This window comes from Dendronephthya gigantea, unplaced genomic scaffold, assembly GCF_004324835.1.
Source record: "Dendronephthya gigantea isolate DGI-Jeju-01 unplaced genomic scaffold, DenGig_1.0 000155F, whole genome shotgun sequence".
NCBI lineage: Eukaryota > Metazoa > Cnidaria > Anthozoa > Malacalcyonacea > Nephtheidae > Dendronephthya > Dendronephthya gigantea.
In genome coordinates, this window is record NW_021163165.1 from 487394 (window position 1) to 504089 (window position 16696).

At 39.4% G+C, this 16696-nt stretch overlaps 3 protein-coding genes across 3 annotated transcripts; all 3 read left to right on the forward strand.

Moving 5' to 3' along the window:
- Positions 1-522: 522 nt before the first annotated feature.
- Positions 523-3014, forward strand: LOC114537283. The gene is made up of 5 exons (XM_028558422.1): positions 523-665; positions 757-882; positions 2200-2280; positions 2576-2674; positions 2868-3014. The coding sequence occupies exons 1-5, from the start codon at positions 654-656 to the stop codon at positions 3012-3014; spliced, it is 465 nt and encodes a 154-aa protein (XP_028414223.1). The 5' UTR covers positions 523-653.
- A 5736-nt stretch (positions 3015-8750) lies between these two features.
- Positions 8751-15346, forward strand: LOC114537285 (mucin-2-like). Its single transcript, XM_028558423.1, has 7 exons — positions 8751-8830; positions 9199-9257; positions 10311-10438; positions 11075-12336; positions 13269-13467; positions 14449-14601; positions 14916-15346. The coding sequence occupies exons 3-7, from the start codon at positions 10369-10371 to the stop codon at positions 15344-15346; spliced, it is 2115 nt and encodes a 704-aa protein (XP_028414224.1). The 5' UTR covers positions 8751-8830; positions 9199-9257; positions 10311-10368.
- Positions 15345-16686, forward strand: LOC114537286 (vegetative cell wall protein gp1-like; the record flags this gene model as incomplete). Its single annotated transcript, XM_028558424.1, has 1 exon — positions 15345-16686. A coding segment is annotated over one exon (1342 nt), but the record flags the coding sequence as incomplete, so codon positions are not given.
- Positions 16687-16696: the final 10 nt, after the last annotated feature.

The following is a 16696-nucleotide window of genomic DNA, read 5'->3' on the forward strand; positions in this document are numbered from 1 at the left end:
CGAGTTGTCGTGTTACAAAGCGTCCGTTGACATGGAAACATGTAAATATATGTGATAACTTATGTTAATTTGTGGTATCCTGTGATGAGCATATCCGGTATATATGAAATAAAATTTGCAACGATATATTAAAATACCACAGTCACCACACCGGTACTTTTTCTTCTATCATTTTCTTATCGAATCTTTTTGACTATTAAATTATTGTGTAAAATATTAAAAGAAGAATCATCACTGGCAGAGTGGTAGTCAGCGAATATCCGCTCCTGCCCAAAAAGAGAACAAATGGTAGTTCTATTTTGGTAGAATAGGATGGTTTATGTCTTTATGATTTAAGATTTGATTTATAATTTAAAAATATTCGATAGAGTCGATAGACAGTGCGATAGATCACACAGATATAGAAATCAAATAATAGAACAATTCTTGGTTCTATCTCTGGTTCTATCTCATACGTGTTTCGTTCGTTATTCATTGGACCCCAATCGGTCTCACTTCGGTCCCTGTCGGTCTGTGCTCGAGCATTCAGCAAATTGCCGCGAAATTCCTGTTTTGTTGAGTTTGTTTGTTCGCGTCAATTCACAAGAAGAGAAGAGTCCAAAGGAACTAAAAATAATCGAACGAAACAGTTGGTATTGCTACTGGTTTGCTGCATGCCGGATAAGGTGGATTATTGAAATTTTTATTTTGTAGCTAATGTGTTTGATGTTTATTTTCGAAATATTGAATTTCTTGCGATTGCTCGTCTTCTTCTAGCGAGGTGAGCGTATCAACTGCGTACTATGTCGATCTGGTCGTCAAAGTACAGCAACATTAGCAAGAGCAAGAATGCGGAAGATTGACTGGCCAGCCACGACTGAAGGTTCCATCAATGCTGACCAGGTAGTAAAAGTATACCTATTAAATGGCAAACTGTTGGGAAAACCATTTATCTAATTAATTCAACATGTAGCAAAAATACAATAGTCGCAGTAATTTGCAACTTTCCAACGTCTAGCCAAGGGCTTTGCTTGTAAGACTTGATTCATGGGCTGACTCGGAACAACAATATTGCAGCAACATTGTTTTGGATGTTTCCTAATCAGTGCTGACAATGTATTTTCATATTTCCAAATCATGGTCAACACTCAACAGGGAATCAGCAAGTTCTTTTGCAACAATATTCTCACAGTTGGGCAAAAAGGAAACATTTTTAGACCAGGGGCCAGTTGTATGAAAGACTAATTAACTTTCAACTGTAGTTTGGGAGAAAATGGCTAATCGGAGTCATGTATTTCTGATTTAACTTGGTTTTAACTATGCAGAATGTAGTTTTATAGGGATATATTACTGAAATCCTGAAGCTAAAAGACCACAAATTATTTATTTGTAATTTTCCCTTCAATTAGAAATAAAGTAAATGTAATTGATATCTGCACAGGGATTCCACTTGATACCTTTATTGCTGAGAGACAATATTTAAGGTGCACTGGATATGTACAGTCAACAGTTTCCAGCTTGATATTTACCTTTATCTAGCCAGATCGATACCAGATAATTTGTTGTCTTTATTATAGCTTTAGAATATTGAAGCTACAAATAACATCAACATGCCTACCGTAAAACAGCAATTAGAACTATACAATTTCAATAAAAAAATCATTCACAGCTAGTATATTGAAGAAGTTGAGGGAAATCATTGAGATGAATAAACCATTGAGATGATAAACCAATCATTGAGATGAAGTCTCAATCATTCTGTAACAATTCTTGTATATCAAGACAAGGTTTTTGCATTTTCTAAGAAACAAAATGATTCTTCATCCCTCCTAGCTTGCAGCCATATAATTTAAGTATATAATGTTCAAAATATCCAGTAAATCACTATTCAGTGCATCCCTAATAATATTCTTGGATACCTTGCTAGCCTTTCTGGTGCAATGTTTCCTACAAACAAGTAAGCAAATTGTGCAAGTTAGCAAATTCACATTCACCCTGCTTGTTTCATGCAATTTGATGCCCACTCACATAGGTATCTTATTCAATAGGAAGCCAGGAAAAATTTTGATCATTAGATATATCGGTAACAAATAAATTATATAGTATGGGGCTATTATCTTGACTTTCTTAGGACATTATACAAGTCATTTTACCTACTGTTAAAACTAAGCATTTTACTGTTACAGGTATATGATTTTTACATCTTTATCTTCATTCCAGGATCCACAAATCCATACGAGGATAGATGATGCATTTTCCAGTGTTCTGCAATATATGTCCGTCACCAGTCGACAATGCCGGGTTAGTCCATTCTATTATGACAGAGAACTGAAAATGTAATAATACCGTAGGTGGCAGTGGATTTCATTCTCCACCCATGTTAAGCAGGGGATGTGACGTATATACCGTTATCTATAGGAGCATGCATTAAGTAAATAACAGTCTGAGTGCAAAACTGACATAATTGTCATGCTGTACAGTTCATATTACTCTCCCAACTTGCATTGCCTTGAATTCACTTGCTTGACATTTGTGTGCATGATGAACCCTGGTTAAAATGCAGCAATTATATCAGTTTGCCACTTTTTTCACATAGAGATATTTCAAATGCTCACCCCTTCATGACGAACACGACGAAGAACATATCAAGAGATTTCATCATTCCAAATATACATCTGTCACATACGGAAATCCGGTGAGTTTATGCGGAAATACTGTTTGTTATATACAACCCTTAGGCCTGGTCAGATTTGTACCCAATTCGCAAATGCAGTTATCCGTTCCCTCGCGATTTTGTGAAATCGTGGACACGTTATGACGGCAAGGCTTGGGATATATTTCGGCACCTTTCGACCCTGCTCATTGCTGTGTATATATAATCTTTCCAGCTTCAAAAATCCGAAGATGTTCATGTCGAACTTACGCCTGGCACCTACGCGGTCACTGCTGGTCAATGGGGTGCTCCAAGGAGCCACACGCAGGTCGTAAGGCTGGATCCAGGGCAGACCGTCGATATGACTTTCACGTGTCACTGAAGACTACTACTAGTTTGTACCAATATACGCTGTACTTTTCTCCAATTATCACACTCAGTACTCACGGCCCTTCAGTACGAATAGATTTATATTGGTAATATTGCTGAACTTACACTGTACATGTATGTAGTCAAATCACGATGCATAGATAAATTATTTTTTTTAAACGATGTCATGCCCATAAAATGACGTCTCACCACTGTATATTTAATATTATTAAAAATAATGCAAAATAATTATGATTTTTGGCACTTCACTCGATGCAGGTAAATTGGGTCTTAATTTCGAGTGGAATTATACACACTTCAAATTCAAGCCAGGAACAGTTGAACTATAGGTCGTCCAGCAGGAATCGAATCTAAGCTTTTTGCGATGCCGAACCATTGTGGCAAGAGCATTGCACCGGCAAAGGAAAAAGCGTAGGTTCGATTCCTGTCGGAAGACCTATAGTCCAACTGTTCTTATATATAAGCTATAGCTTGAATTTGAAGTGTGTATAAAGGCTAATTACCACTCCGGAAAACGAGCAACGGATCGGGTCGGATCGGAACGAAAGATAATCCGCGCGTGCGCCGTCTGTTGAAATTTTTGGCTTATATTGATCCGAAAGCGCCCGAGACAGGATAAAAAAAGCTTAAATAGTTTTAACTTTTTTTGATCCGATCCGAAATCACTTCATGGATCGGACCAGCTCGGAAAAAAATCCGATCCGATCCGCTGCTCGTTTTCCGGAGTGGAAATTAGCCTTAACTCCACTCGAAATTAAGACCTTTTGAACCTCTAATGCAAAATAATGTCAGATTTCAATTTTACTTTAAAAAGATGTATTCAAAGAAAGATGAAAATCATCTTTCTTTTAGTTCCACATCTATGGTTTAAAATGAAAAATAATTTTCATTTTAAAAACTGTAGATGTGGAACTTAACCACAACAGGAAAACGATGCTCCGGAGCAAAAACTTGGAACCTCCTTTCTTGTGGGTGTCGCATCTCTAATTGAAATTAATGAAATGTGACGTAATTATTAAAAGGATTTCTTAGAGCGATCAATAAACAAGGAATAAACCGCTCCTGGCGCAAAGGATTTCTGCACTTTCAGGTACTTTTCAACAAAGATCAGTTCAAATTTGAATTAAAAGCTCTTCACTTTGCAGCTTTCCATACCATATCAGTTTTCCGTTAACTATATGGACTAAGAAACCGTTCTAAATTTTTGTAGTGTAAAGGACTTCTGCGATGCTTGACTACGTAATATGTTATAGGTCGCATTGAACATGCAGGTGACACAAATTTTTCGGGGTATTTTCGTCTTCTTGCCGATTGATTTTCTTTGAAACGAATTGTCTTTGCGGTAAGCTGACAATAATTTATGAAATTCTAATCGACTCTATAGCTGAACCACCAATATTAAGCTCGTTATTAGTAAATAGATTTACGCTGCGATGAATACCGCGATTTAAAGGCTAACAAATAGGCAGATAATCGTAATCCACAAAAATGGTATAATGATTATTGTGGTATAAGCTGCAGGCTTGCAGCATTCGACAATATTACGTCGTTCATTGTATTCGTATTTGGTATCAGTCGATGAAGCTGTACTGACATTGCCATTACTGTATTGACATAGTTGTTTTCCTCCGTGATTTTCTGACTCCATACGTTGCAAGCCAACTGACTAATCAACTGACTATATCGTGTATAATCTTATATTACAGTCCTGGAGGAACTATAGAAAAGGCCAGAAACGTAGGCGAAACTGCTATACCAAAGGTACCAAATATTGGATAAAAGTCTGGCAAGCCTAAAAAAACCCTATATGATGCTTGCATTAGAAATTAAACCCAAAAAGATGGCGGTTAAGTGCTACTAAAATTTGACGATTTTATCATGCTATTTAACAATAAACAAATGATGGCGGCTTGTCGAATTTTTGCAAAACTTTCAAACATCACTCGTACTATTAATCCCTAATTGTACTCGCCATCGCATAACTGTATACCTATATTAAAATACTAATAATAACAGTTAGCTTGATGCATGAGGCTATGCAAAAACTTGTTTTAACACTCGCTATAATATTGCTTTTCCCACATCTCAATGCGATTAACCATAGCATGTCCTTATTTTGCAGGTTATTTGTGTGTTCATTAGCAATCCCTGCAAGTGCTTTTTTGTCCAACTGTCAAATATTAAACGCTGAATTAACGAGGAACGTCTATTGTCGAGCACAGGTATTTCCTCTTTTCAACTTTATATATTATAATTACGTTCTTCGAACATCTCGAAGACGTAAATATAGAAGATGGGCCTTTCCTATGCTACTATTGGCCTATTCATTCTTGTGGCAGGTAAAAACATTGTTATTTTTTAAAGGCATAACAATTAAATTGTATTTTTTTATCACGGTGAATGCTTGTGTTTACATGTAATTGCCTTATCGCTTCATATCGTTTGATCTCAACGATTAAATTCTATTTTTAAGAAAAGCCGTACAATGAGATAGCCTACCACGATAAATTCTTCCCTATAAGTTATAACTTATAATTATAATGCAATTGCGAGATCAGTTTTCTGGCCAGAACATGCAGGCTGTTTCGAACATATCATCAATTGACAGTATTATACATATACTTATCGCTTTTACCCCAGTAGCTGTTAGGCCATTCTAACTAACTCTCTCTCCTAGAGCTCTCTTATAAACGCGAGTCAACGTAAATTGTATTTTTCAACATGTTTACATTTTAGTCTAAAGACTAAACCATAGCTTGGTATATTACCGAGGCCAGGTAGTCTTCAAATCGAAGTCGCCCGAAATGGAGATGTGATTTTTGGGATCTCTATATTGCGCCTTTTAAAACAAGGCTTTGTTTACTGATATGCATGGTAAATAGGGCAAAAACCTAAATTAACCGCTTCAAGTTTCTATCCTTTAGCCTGCTGTATGTCTGTTAATGGCATTCGCATTGGAAGAAAAGCGGTACGTCCTTTTCCTGTACGACAACGCGCGGTTCGTAAGACGAGACACGTAGCATTTCTTAAAAGGCCCAGCGTGGTTTGCCATTGCAGTTATCGCAAGTATCTGCGTCTCAAAGCCAGAAACCTGTGAGTAATTTGTTTCCAAATACATTTACGTTATCGCTATATTGATATATAGAATACGGATTATATATAGGACTATAAATAACAGGAATTTCGGCACCTTAAGCCTGGTTTTCATATGTCGTAGTTCATCGGCGATGGCTATCATTGTCGGTGGTCATTACTGCATAAAATCCTTTGCCTATCGAAGAAAATGATATACTTCATTGACACACTTATATAATTGGTATTCGAAGAGTATGTAGACCCGATACGCAAAACATTGAATGACATTCTCTGACCACAACTTTTTGGCCAAGAAGAACCCCTTGCGAGTGAACTTCGTGAACTTGTGACCCTAACACCAGCTCAAGGCGGTTTGGGCGCACCGAATTTGAGAATGGAAGCTCCCCTGCAATATGCAGCTTCAACGTTATTTACCAATCAACATGTAAGTTCAATCAAATGTCAAAGTGAGGCTCTGGAACGGATAGAGCAGTCTATAGATGATCTGAAGCGAATCCAGCAAGCAACCAAAACGGAAACTGTTAAGTCATGAATGGATACTATTGATGCAACACTATCCCCAGATGTACCGTTTTTGGTAAAGCAATCAGGAGATAAAGGAGCGAGTTCTTGGTTAAACGCGATACCACTCAAATTAAGATCAATGGGGCTCGTTGCGCGGATCACGGACAATAGATCGTAGAACATCGCCGATGAATCACGACATATGAAAACCGTGGCCTCTTGTATAAAACTCTTATGGTGGTCTTATACAAATCTTTTTTTCTTTTATTTTGAAAAATATAAAAATCTTTTCATGCCATATTGCAAGCCAAGTTGCTCTGAGTCAAAAAAGACTGGTAAGAGTCTTCAATCACTATAGTTACCCGTACCAGACACACCTAATGGTGGAAAATTTGACGATTTTTGTAAAAACGATAACAAACTAGGTTTTAACGCTAGAACGACGTAATTGGTTTTATTTAGTTCTAAATATTTTTGCCTCGGAGCTGAACTTCGAATATATAAAACTTTTGCAGTATTAAACGTTTTACAAGCTATAAATACAAAACTTCTACGACCTATCTCAAATAAACAGTCGTTATTTCACTTAGACTGAACGAAATACAACACTTTTATTGGTTCACGTCCGACCAAATTGTCTTTAAAGTCTACCATGAAAGTTTTATCATGATGCTTTATTACTTTTTGAGTTATCTTTTCCCAAAATAAGAGGAATGAGAATTTTAGTTAGCTAAGAAGCCCCTTTTATTTGCTCAGGGTAAAACCCTAATTAAGATCACTTTTCGTTTAATTCTCCCGTTTTTTATACATTTTTTTCAAAAAAAATATTCAAGATCGATTGGGGAGACATTTAAGTTGGCACCCTTGAAATTTTAAAAACAGAATAAATCGTGTTTTTTGTGTATAAGACCACCTTAACTGCATTTTAGGTATATAGTTTAATCGTAGTTAACTAGAAAATATACGATTCTGATTGGCCAATTTTGCCACTAACTATAGTAAAAAGTTAACTACAACTGGTTTATTGTATTATATTTTTTTTATTACACATGGAGTGAAATGATTCTATCGAATCATTGATTCGATAAAAAAAACACGATGGTAAAAATTGGGGGATAATTGACGCTCCAAAATGGGACGTGTCCCCAATCCCCAGAATTGACGCCCGCGATCAGTTTAGTTTCAAAAAGAACTTCTTCTAATTTTAGTTTACGACGCGGTGAGGTAATCCGATTGGAACGAGGAAAGAAATTATCGAAGAAATTTATTCGTGATGTGATTTACGCTCCCCTGTGTTGCAAAATCGATTTATCGAATCCGAACAAACGTAAGCAAAATCATAGTTATTTAAAGTATATGATGTACTACATGCTATTGCATAGATTGGACGAAGTCTTAAAAGAGTATTTTAACTATTCTGGCAAAGATAACTATCCTGGCAAACTCGTTCCCAGGGCCTTTTGGCTATCATGGAATTCGTTGCAATGTGCTAAATCGTGACGTCCAACGAGTAACGTCACAACGTGGGATACAGCTTTCTTCATGCACGCTGTTACGTCGTAACGTGTGAGAAAGCTTCGTATCCTACGTTATTACGTCACAGGTGTCGACGTCCCAAGGAACGGCAATCTGAATCAAAACAAATCGAGCAAACAAAGTTATAATCATTCAGCATCCAGTAATTTTCTCATGCTAATAATAATAAGAATAATATCATCCTCAATAATATCAGCCTCATCAAGAAACTCCAGCTTTTGATAATTCTTCATGTCATATCCAACCTGCCTGGAAAATGGGTAACCATATTACTATACCTAGCTTAAGAGGTAAACCAAAGTAATTAAACTCGCGTATGGAAGCATTTTGAAGTTTGGAAAAAAGTCCCCTGGATTTTGCATGCTTTAAGTTTACTAAGCAAGCAATTTTCTTCAAGAAGATCTCAATTAACTTCCCACGAAAATAAAAGGATCTGAAACCTTGCTTAACAAATTTATATAATTTCACTAGACTATAAATATTCCCCACAAAATTCGCTACCATATTGTCTGCATGATATTTTGCAACTGATATTTGCATCAATTCTTTATTGTCAATTTAGTGTACAGGTACCCCATGACAATACGCCTAACCCAGAAGGTTTTTAGTGAAGAATACAAAGACACCGAGAGTGCCCAATTCGAAGAATTATCAAATGAATTGATTAACACTGTAAGTACAGCTTGGTTAGTGCAAAAAACTAACAAAACTTTGAATAAACTAGCAAGTTCTTTATATGGTAGCCTTATTCAAAGAGTCGAAATATTTACATATTACACTGTCTAGAGTTTTTATACTTTCACGTTTCAACTTATCTACCTTACATAGTTTTACATAGTTTAAAATAGTTTAAAATAGTTGCTAATTATTTTAATAATTGATGGCATGCAACTGTAGACATTGCGGTAAGGTTGTTTTCAGGATTCAGGCTATTCAACATGGATGTTAGCACTTGTGACTATTGGCGCTCGATTTTTACTATATTGGCTATTTCAAAAACAGACTTTTTTGCAATCATGCAGTTTCTGTCTTTGTTATAGATAAACCAATTGTTCCAAGAGGGATCTGCGTTGGTGAATGTTGAAGTGTCGGGTTTCAGGTGAGATATATATCATTGGTATATTTGGTCGCTTGTTAATGGATCGCGCAACGTTTCTTCGTCTTCTGGGCGAAGCGAGCGAACCAACTGCTCGAGAACATTAAACAGCTGGGAAAAAACAAAATGTGGCGGCACAACAGTTGTCCTACAAAAAACATATAAACTTTAGTTAAACATACAAGGGAGGATGGATTTATCCGATTTCGGAATGTTTAGCCTAGAAGCAAGTATTTCCACATGGCATAGGTTTTTATTAAAGCGTTGTGAAGAACAACGTTTTCTGAATTAGCTGCATGTAGCTCCATCGATAAAATCCCAGAATCTCGATAAAACTTACGATATATAGAAGATGCTTTATATAGCTAGTTGGAATACTCGAAAATGCATGAATGAAAATAAACCTTTTCGGTAATTACGTCACAACATTATCGTTTTAAATTTAGAACCACCTTAAATGAGATGGATTTCAAGTTTTACTCTCACAAGCTATGTGCAAAGATGCAAAACATCCTTCCATAACCCGTGCATGAAAAATAATTTTCATTTTGACTAATAAGTATGGAAATAAGCCATAACGCGAGAACGAGGCTCGCGGTCTTGGTCCCTCAGCCTCGCTCTCGTGTTATGGCTTATTTCCACATTTATTGGTCAAAACAAAAAAAAATTTCATGTATGTGTTGAAGAAGGATGTTTTGCATCTTTGCACATAGCTTGTGAGAGTAAAACTTGAATTCCATTTCATCTAGAGTGGTTCTAAATTTAAAACGTTGTGATGTTAAAATATTGTGACGAAATCACCGAAAAGGTCTATTGCCCTGTGCATATTTTTCTGTCCTAACATTTTCTGCCGCGTTAGTAAATAGAATCGCAAACGGCAAACGTGTTGGCAAAAAATGGCAGATCATGTACCCTCGAAACCTCTTTTCATCTGCGAAGCACCTTCTAGTAAAAATTTTTCGGAAATGAACAGCGCCAAAAATTTCAATAATTGAAATAATGAAATTATACGCTAGAACTGTCTAACTATGTTTAATTATCTTTATGTTCATTTAGACCTGGTAGTATCATAGCTGATCTTATATTGACAACCAAGGGAATTTTCCCCCAAGATATGTACGATACGTTGAGATTAGCCATAGATGCCGGTCAACTGGGAAACCTTCATGTCGCTTTGGTACCAGGTACGTGGCCTCAACGTCAACACTATTTTTCCTTTTGGCTTGAACTGGGTCCGATAGAGGACCATGCATGCATCTAAACACACTTTCAGTGGAAGGAGACGTGAACGGCAAAGAGGACGTGGAAATGACGAATAAATGGCATGATGCGTGTAATATAGACATGCCACGCTATTTACTCGCCATTTTTACGTCGTCTTTGACGTTCACGTCCTCCGACTTGTTCCATGCAGCAATTTTCCTCCCCCTGAAACATATTGTTGATACATTTTTTATCGTGCATGATGACGTAATGACCAATAAATTGGGTGACAGAAGGTAAAATTTGAAAAATCATTACAAAACTTAAAAACCTAATGAGTCCCACTGGAAAACGCGTATTGTTGAATTATTGGTTGTTGGCCATCTCTAGAATCGAGACTATAATCCTAACTTGTGTCCTAACTTAACCCTAATGCTTACCCAACTACTAACCCTCAACGATTAGACTGGGGATTAAACTAATTAATCCGGACATAGAATTTATTGCAATTTAATTGCAATTATGTGTTGCATATTTGTTTTAGTTTTGTAAATTTCTAGCCTATATTTCCCCCCATTCATGGTCGTGAAGTATTCTGTTGGTTTTCTTTTGTACAGAAGGTACTGGTGCAAAAGGAGCTACCCCGGGAAGCACACCAGATAGTACCGCAATCACGCCAGAAGGTACCGGAATAACGGAAGTACCCCCAGACGGAATCACACCGGAAAGCACTGGAACAACAGATACTGCACCGGAAAGTACTGGTACCACGGGAGTCACTCCAGAAGGTGCTGGAGCAACAGAACCCCCGCCAGACGGCACTGGCGAAACAGGAATCACACCAGAAAGCACTGGAACAACAGAAACAACACCAGAAGGTGCTGGTACAACTGCAACCACGCCGGAAACTCCCGAAACACCGGAAACTCCGTCGAACGGCGCTGGCACGACAGGAATCACCCCTGAAAGTACTGGTACGACACCAGAGAGTACTGGTACAACTCCAGAGAGTACTGGTACAACACCAGAGAGTACTGGTACAACACCAGAGGGTACTGGTACAACTCCAGAGGGTACTGGTACAACACCAGAGAGTACTGGTACAACTCCAGAGAGTACTGGTACAACTCCAGAGAGTACTGGTACAACACCAGAGAGTACTGGTACAACACCAGAGGGTACTGGTACAACACCAGAGGGTACTGGTACAACACCAGAGAGTACTGGTACAACTCCAGAGAGTACTGGTACAACTCCAGAGAGTCCTGGTACTACACCAGAGGGTACTGTTACCACACCAGAGAGTACTGGTACAACACCAGAGGGTACTGTTACCACACCAGAGAGTACTGGTACAACTCCAGAGAGTACTGGTACAACACCAGAGAGTACTGGTACAACACCAGAGAGTACTGGTATAACACCAGAGAGTACTGGTACAACTCCAGAGAGTACTGGTACAACTCCAGAGAGTACTGGTACAACACCAGAGGGTACTGGTACAACACCAGAGAGTACTGGTACAACACCAGAGAGTACTGGTACAACACCAGAGAGTACTGGTACAACACCAGAGGGTACTGGTACAACACCAGAGAGTACTGGTACAACACCAGAGAGTACTGGTATAACACCAGAGAGTACTGGTATAACACCAGAGAGTACTGGTACCACACCAGAGAGTACTGGTACTACACCAGAGAGTACTGGTACCACACCAGAGAGTACTGGTACCACACCAGAGAGTACTAGTACAACCCCTGGAACAAGTACAGGAGATGCTTACAACGACGAGTGTCTGTGTGCACACAACCAAAAGAGAGAGGCTCACGGAGTTCCACCCTTGGTGTGGTCTGCCACGATTGCGGCCTCGGCAAAGGTAACAGTGAAAATCTTTGTTAACTCTATAGATTATGATGCTATTTAGTTTATAAAGATGTTTCGTACAATAGCCAGTGCTATATATATCAAATAGGAAAGACCTCGTAGTGTCATTAGGGAGCTTAAAATTTAGGACGGCGCCGGACGCGACAACGACGGCTAAAATAAACGTCTTCAAATTGGTGGTCGAAAAGGTAAACCTCTTGTATATTATAAATCCTGTGAAATTTGTACAATAATAAAACCTAACCACATCGCTTAAAAGATGTAAAACGGTTACCAAACCGAATTTAAAGGTGGACTTGTCAAGGTTTTGAATGCTGGCGTGCTACAGAAGACGCGAGAATCTGTAATTTACCGCATTTTAAAATGAGACAACGCCGTCTAAAACTTCCATAAGCCTTATATGTTTCATTTACTAGCTGTTAGCTGGTCGTCGCAGCTGACGTCGTTGAGCTTATACGCTATACGTACACATAGATATACACAGGGCCGTAGCTAGACCGCTTAATTGGGGGGGGGGTGTATATTCATATATTCGTGTTTATCTACCGCAAGAACAATAGCGTACAAAAGAAATCAGTCGGGCATAAGATGAATTTATGATTATACACTCCCCCCCCAATTAAGCTTCTAGCTACGGCTCTGGATTTATACAAAAGTAGGTACATTCTAGAGTAGCTTTTTTCAAACATCGCATCCATTTGACGTCAGTAAATTAATCAATTAATTGAAAACTTATAAGTATTAATCAATTAAAAATCAGGGGCCGAGCACCGGAAACAATTTATCTGAGAAATCGATGATTGGGAAGCAGTTAAGAGTTTATACTGTTGCTATAATTATTCTTTTGCCAAATTCACATGCAATTCAGACCCTATTTTCACATCTACCGTCTTTATGGTTACTGAAAATCTTTCACCTCTTCAGGAATATGCCGAAAAACTGGCCGCTGCCGACAGCACGAATCTTGTCCACGAAAAAAGTGGTTATGGGGAGAATCTCTTTGTTGAATTTGGCAGCGGTATTCCAAAAGAGAAGAAAGGAACATGCGTCAAAGCCGTGGATAATTGGTATGATGAAATAGGAATGTACAACTTTGACAACCCTGGATTTAGTTCAGAGACAGGTAAGTCCCCCTGAATATTATGAATATTACCCAAGATTTCCTGGATCATATGATCATACGAATCCACACAATCTGTATTTAATGAAACCTTCGTACTTGAATTTGTTGAGTTATTGACTTCCCTTGCTACTGAAATGTTGAAGGTTGGTAACTAACTACTTGGAAAAAAATTCGAAGCTGTTGGTAACACAAGTCAATGGTTCATTATTGTTTCACGTGTTTTGCGTTTTCATTCTATACTTACCATTTTATACCCTGCCATTTTATACTTTGCCATTTTATACTTCTATAAGCAGAACAAAATCTTTTTTCCTTTCGGAAAAGGTACTTTATTGGCCGTTTTACATTATGTATTTAAATTTTAGACATTCTCATTGGCTTTGCCTGAAAATGTAAACAAATTGCCGATTAGATTTCTTCTTGTTTCTACCAATTGGCAATTTTCATGAGCAGCAATCATCAATTGATTTAGTTATATCTATTTGTGTGATTCATGAATAATTAATGAGGTTTATACTCAACCAAATTTCGTGAATTAGGTCACATGCACACCCCATAAAAATTAGCTTGAATAGATATGCAAGTTACAAACACTAGTGGTTGTGTTGTATTGCAAAAGTATAACCACTAGTGTTTGTAACTGATTTACATATTTATTCATACATTTATTATATTTATATATATTTATACGTTTATTTGAATGTTGCTTGAGTTAAGAAAGGCTTACAAAATCACTCGTCTTCGGCTCGTGTTTTGCGCAATTTCCTTGCAACTCTCGCATTATTCCCGCGTGTTTGGATCACGCCATCCAAACACGGAAACCATTAAGTAATTGTTTATTCTAAATACTTTTTCTTATTTTAAATACTCTTTTACTATGTGCAAATTATACGAGTGTCGGGAAGGAAATTCTGCGGAATATGGATGTATTATAGGGACACGTTTCTATTTAAAGAATGTGATCCCTCTTTCGTTCAACAGGTCATTTTACACAAGTTGTTTGGAAAGCCTCGAAAGAAGTAGGTGTCGCCGAAGTTGTCACTTCCACAAATAAGCGTTTTATTGTCGGTCGCTACAGTCCTCCTGGAAACGTTAGAGGACAATTTCAAGCGAATGTCCCGCGGCCCGTTAAAGGTAATATAACGACGTTCGCCATACACACCTGTACTGAGATATCCAGCATACTTCCGGCCAACAAATAGAGCAAAATTGATATAATCAGTACCACGACTTGTATATATTAGCTCATTACTTTATCTGGATAGACATCTTGTGTTCTTGATATTCAAGATAAAACAAGAGTGTAAAGACAGAGTCAATGATATTTCGTCTTTCCAACGACATCGCCAGACCACAAGATGTCTATCTTCGGAATCATTTCTATTAAAGAGCATTATTTATAATTTACAATTTTTTATTTATATATTTTTCAATTTGTGATTATATAGGTTCTCCAGCACCAGCAAGCACTGAATGCATAAATGCGGGATCCACAAACACCCCCACATCAAAGGAAGGTGGGGAACCGGTTCCAGAGGCACCTGTTTTAGAACCAAAGCCTGAAGAAACTCCCGCTCCAAGTGAAACTGTAACTCCAAATCCCCTCACTCCAAGTGAAACCGATATTTTGACCCCTGCTCCTCCTGCTTCAGGTGAGACTGGAAGTGTAACCCCTAATCCACTCGCTCCAAGTGGAACTGGTTTACTGACTCCTTCTCCTGGGACAAGCCCGGTTCCAGAGGCGCCTGTTTTAGAACCAAACCCTGAAAAACCTGCTCCTCCAGGTGAAACTGTAACCCCAAACCCTCTCACTCCAAGTGAAACCGATATTTTGACCCCTGCTCCTCCTGCTCCAGGTGAAACTGGAAGCGTGACCTAACCCACTCGCTCCAAGTGGAACTGGCTTACTGACTCCTTCTCCTGGGACAAGCCCGGTTCCAGAGGCACCTGTTTTAGAACCAAACCCCGAAAAACCTCCTGCTCCTCCAGGTGAAACTGTAACCCCAAACCCTCTCACTCCAAGTGAAACCGATATTCTGACCCCTGCTCCTCCTGCTCCTGGTGAAACAGGAAGCGTGACCCCTAACCCACTCGCTCCAAGTGGAACTGGTTTACTGACTCCTTCTCCTGGGACAAGCCCGGTTCCAGAGGCACCTGTTTTAGAACCAAACCCTGAAAAACCTCCTGCTCCTCCTGGTGGAACTGAAACTGTAACCCCAAACCCTCTCACACCAAGTGAAACCGATATTCTGACCCCTGCTCCTCCTGCTCCAGGTGAAACAGGAAGCGTGACCCCTAACCCACTCGCTCCAAGTGGAACTGGTGTACTGACTCCTTCTCCTGGGACAAGCCCGGTTCCAGAGGCACCTGTTTTAGAACCAAACCCCGAAAAACCCCCTGCTCCTCCAGGTGGATCTGAAACTGTAACTCCAAACCCTCTCACTCCAAGTGAAACCGACATTCTCACCCCTGCTCCTCCTGCTCCAGGTAAAACAGGAAGGGTGACGCCTAATCCTCTCGCTCCAAGTGAAACTGGAGGCGTGACCCCTACATCTCCTGCCTTAGGTGGAACTGGAAGTGTGAGCCCCGCACCTCCTGCCCCAGGTGGAACAGAAACTGTGACCCCTAGTCCTCTCGCTCCAGGTGAAGCTGGAGGTGTTGCCTCCACACCCCCTGCTCCAGGTGATACAGGAAGTGTGACACCAAACCCTCTTGCTCCAACTGATTCTGGAAGTGTGACACCAAATCCTCTTGCTCCAAGTGAGACTGGAGTTTTGACTCCTGCACCTCCTATTCCAGGTGGTGCAGAAAGTGTTACCCCTACCCCTCTAACTCCAAGTGGAACTGGAGACACTACCCCTACACCCCTTGCTCCAGCCGGAACTGGAAGTGTGACCCCTAATCCTCTCGCTCCGAGTGGGACTGCTGCTCCAAGTGGAACCGGGAGTGTGACCCCTAATCCTCTTGCTCCAAGTGGGACTTCTGCCCCAGGTGGGACTGGAAGTGTGACTCCTAATCCTCTCGCTCCAAGTGGGACTTCTGCTCCAGGTGGAACTGGAAGTGTGACCCCTAATCCCCTCGCTCCAAGTGGGACTGTTGCTCCAGGTGGAACTGAAAGTGTGACTCCTAATCCTCTTGCTCCAAGTGGGACTGTTGCTCCAGCCGGAACTGGAAGTGTGACACCTAACCCTCTTGCTCCAAGTGGGACTGTTGCACCAGGTGGGGCTGG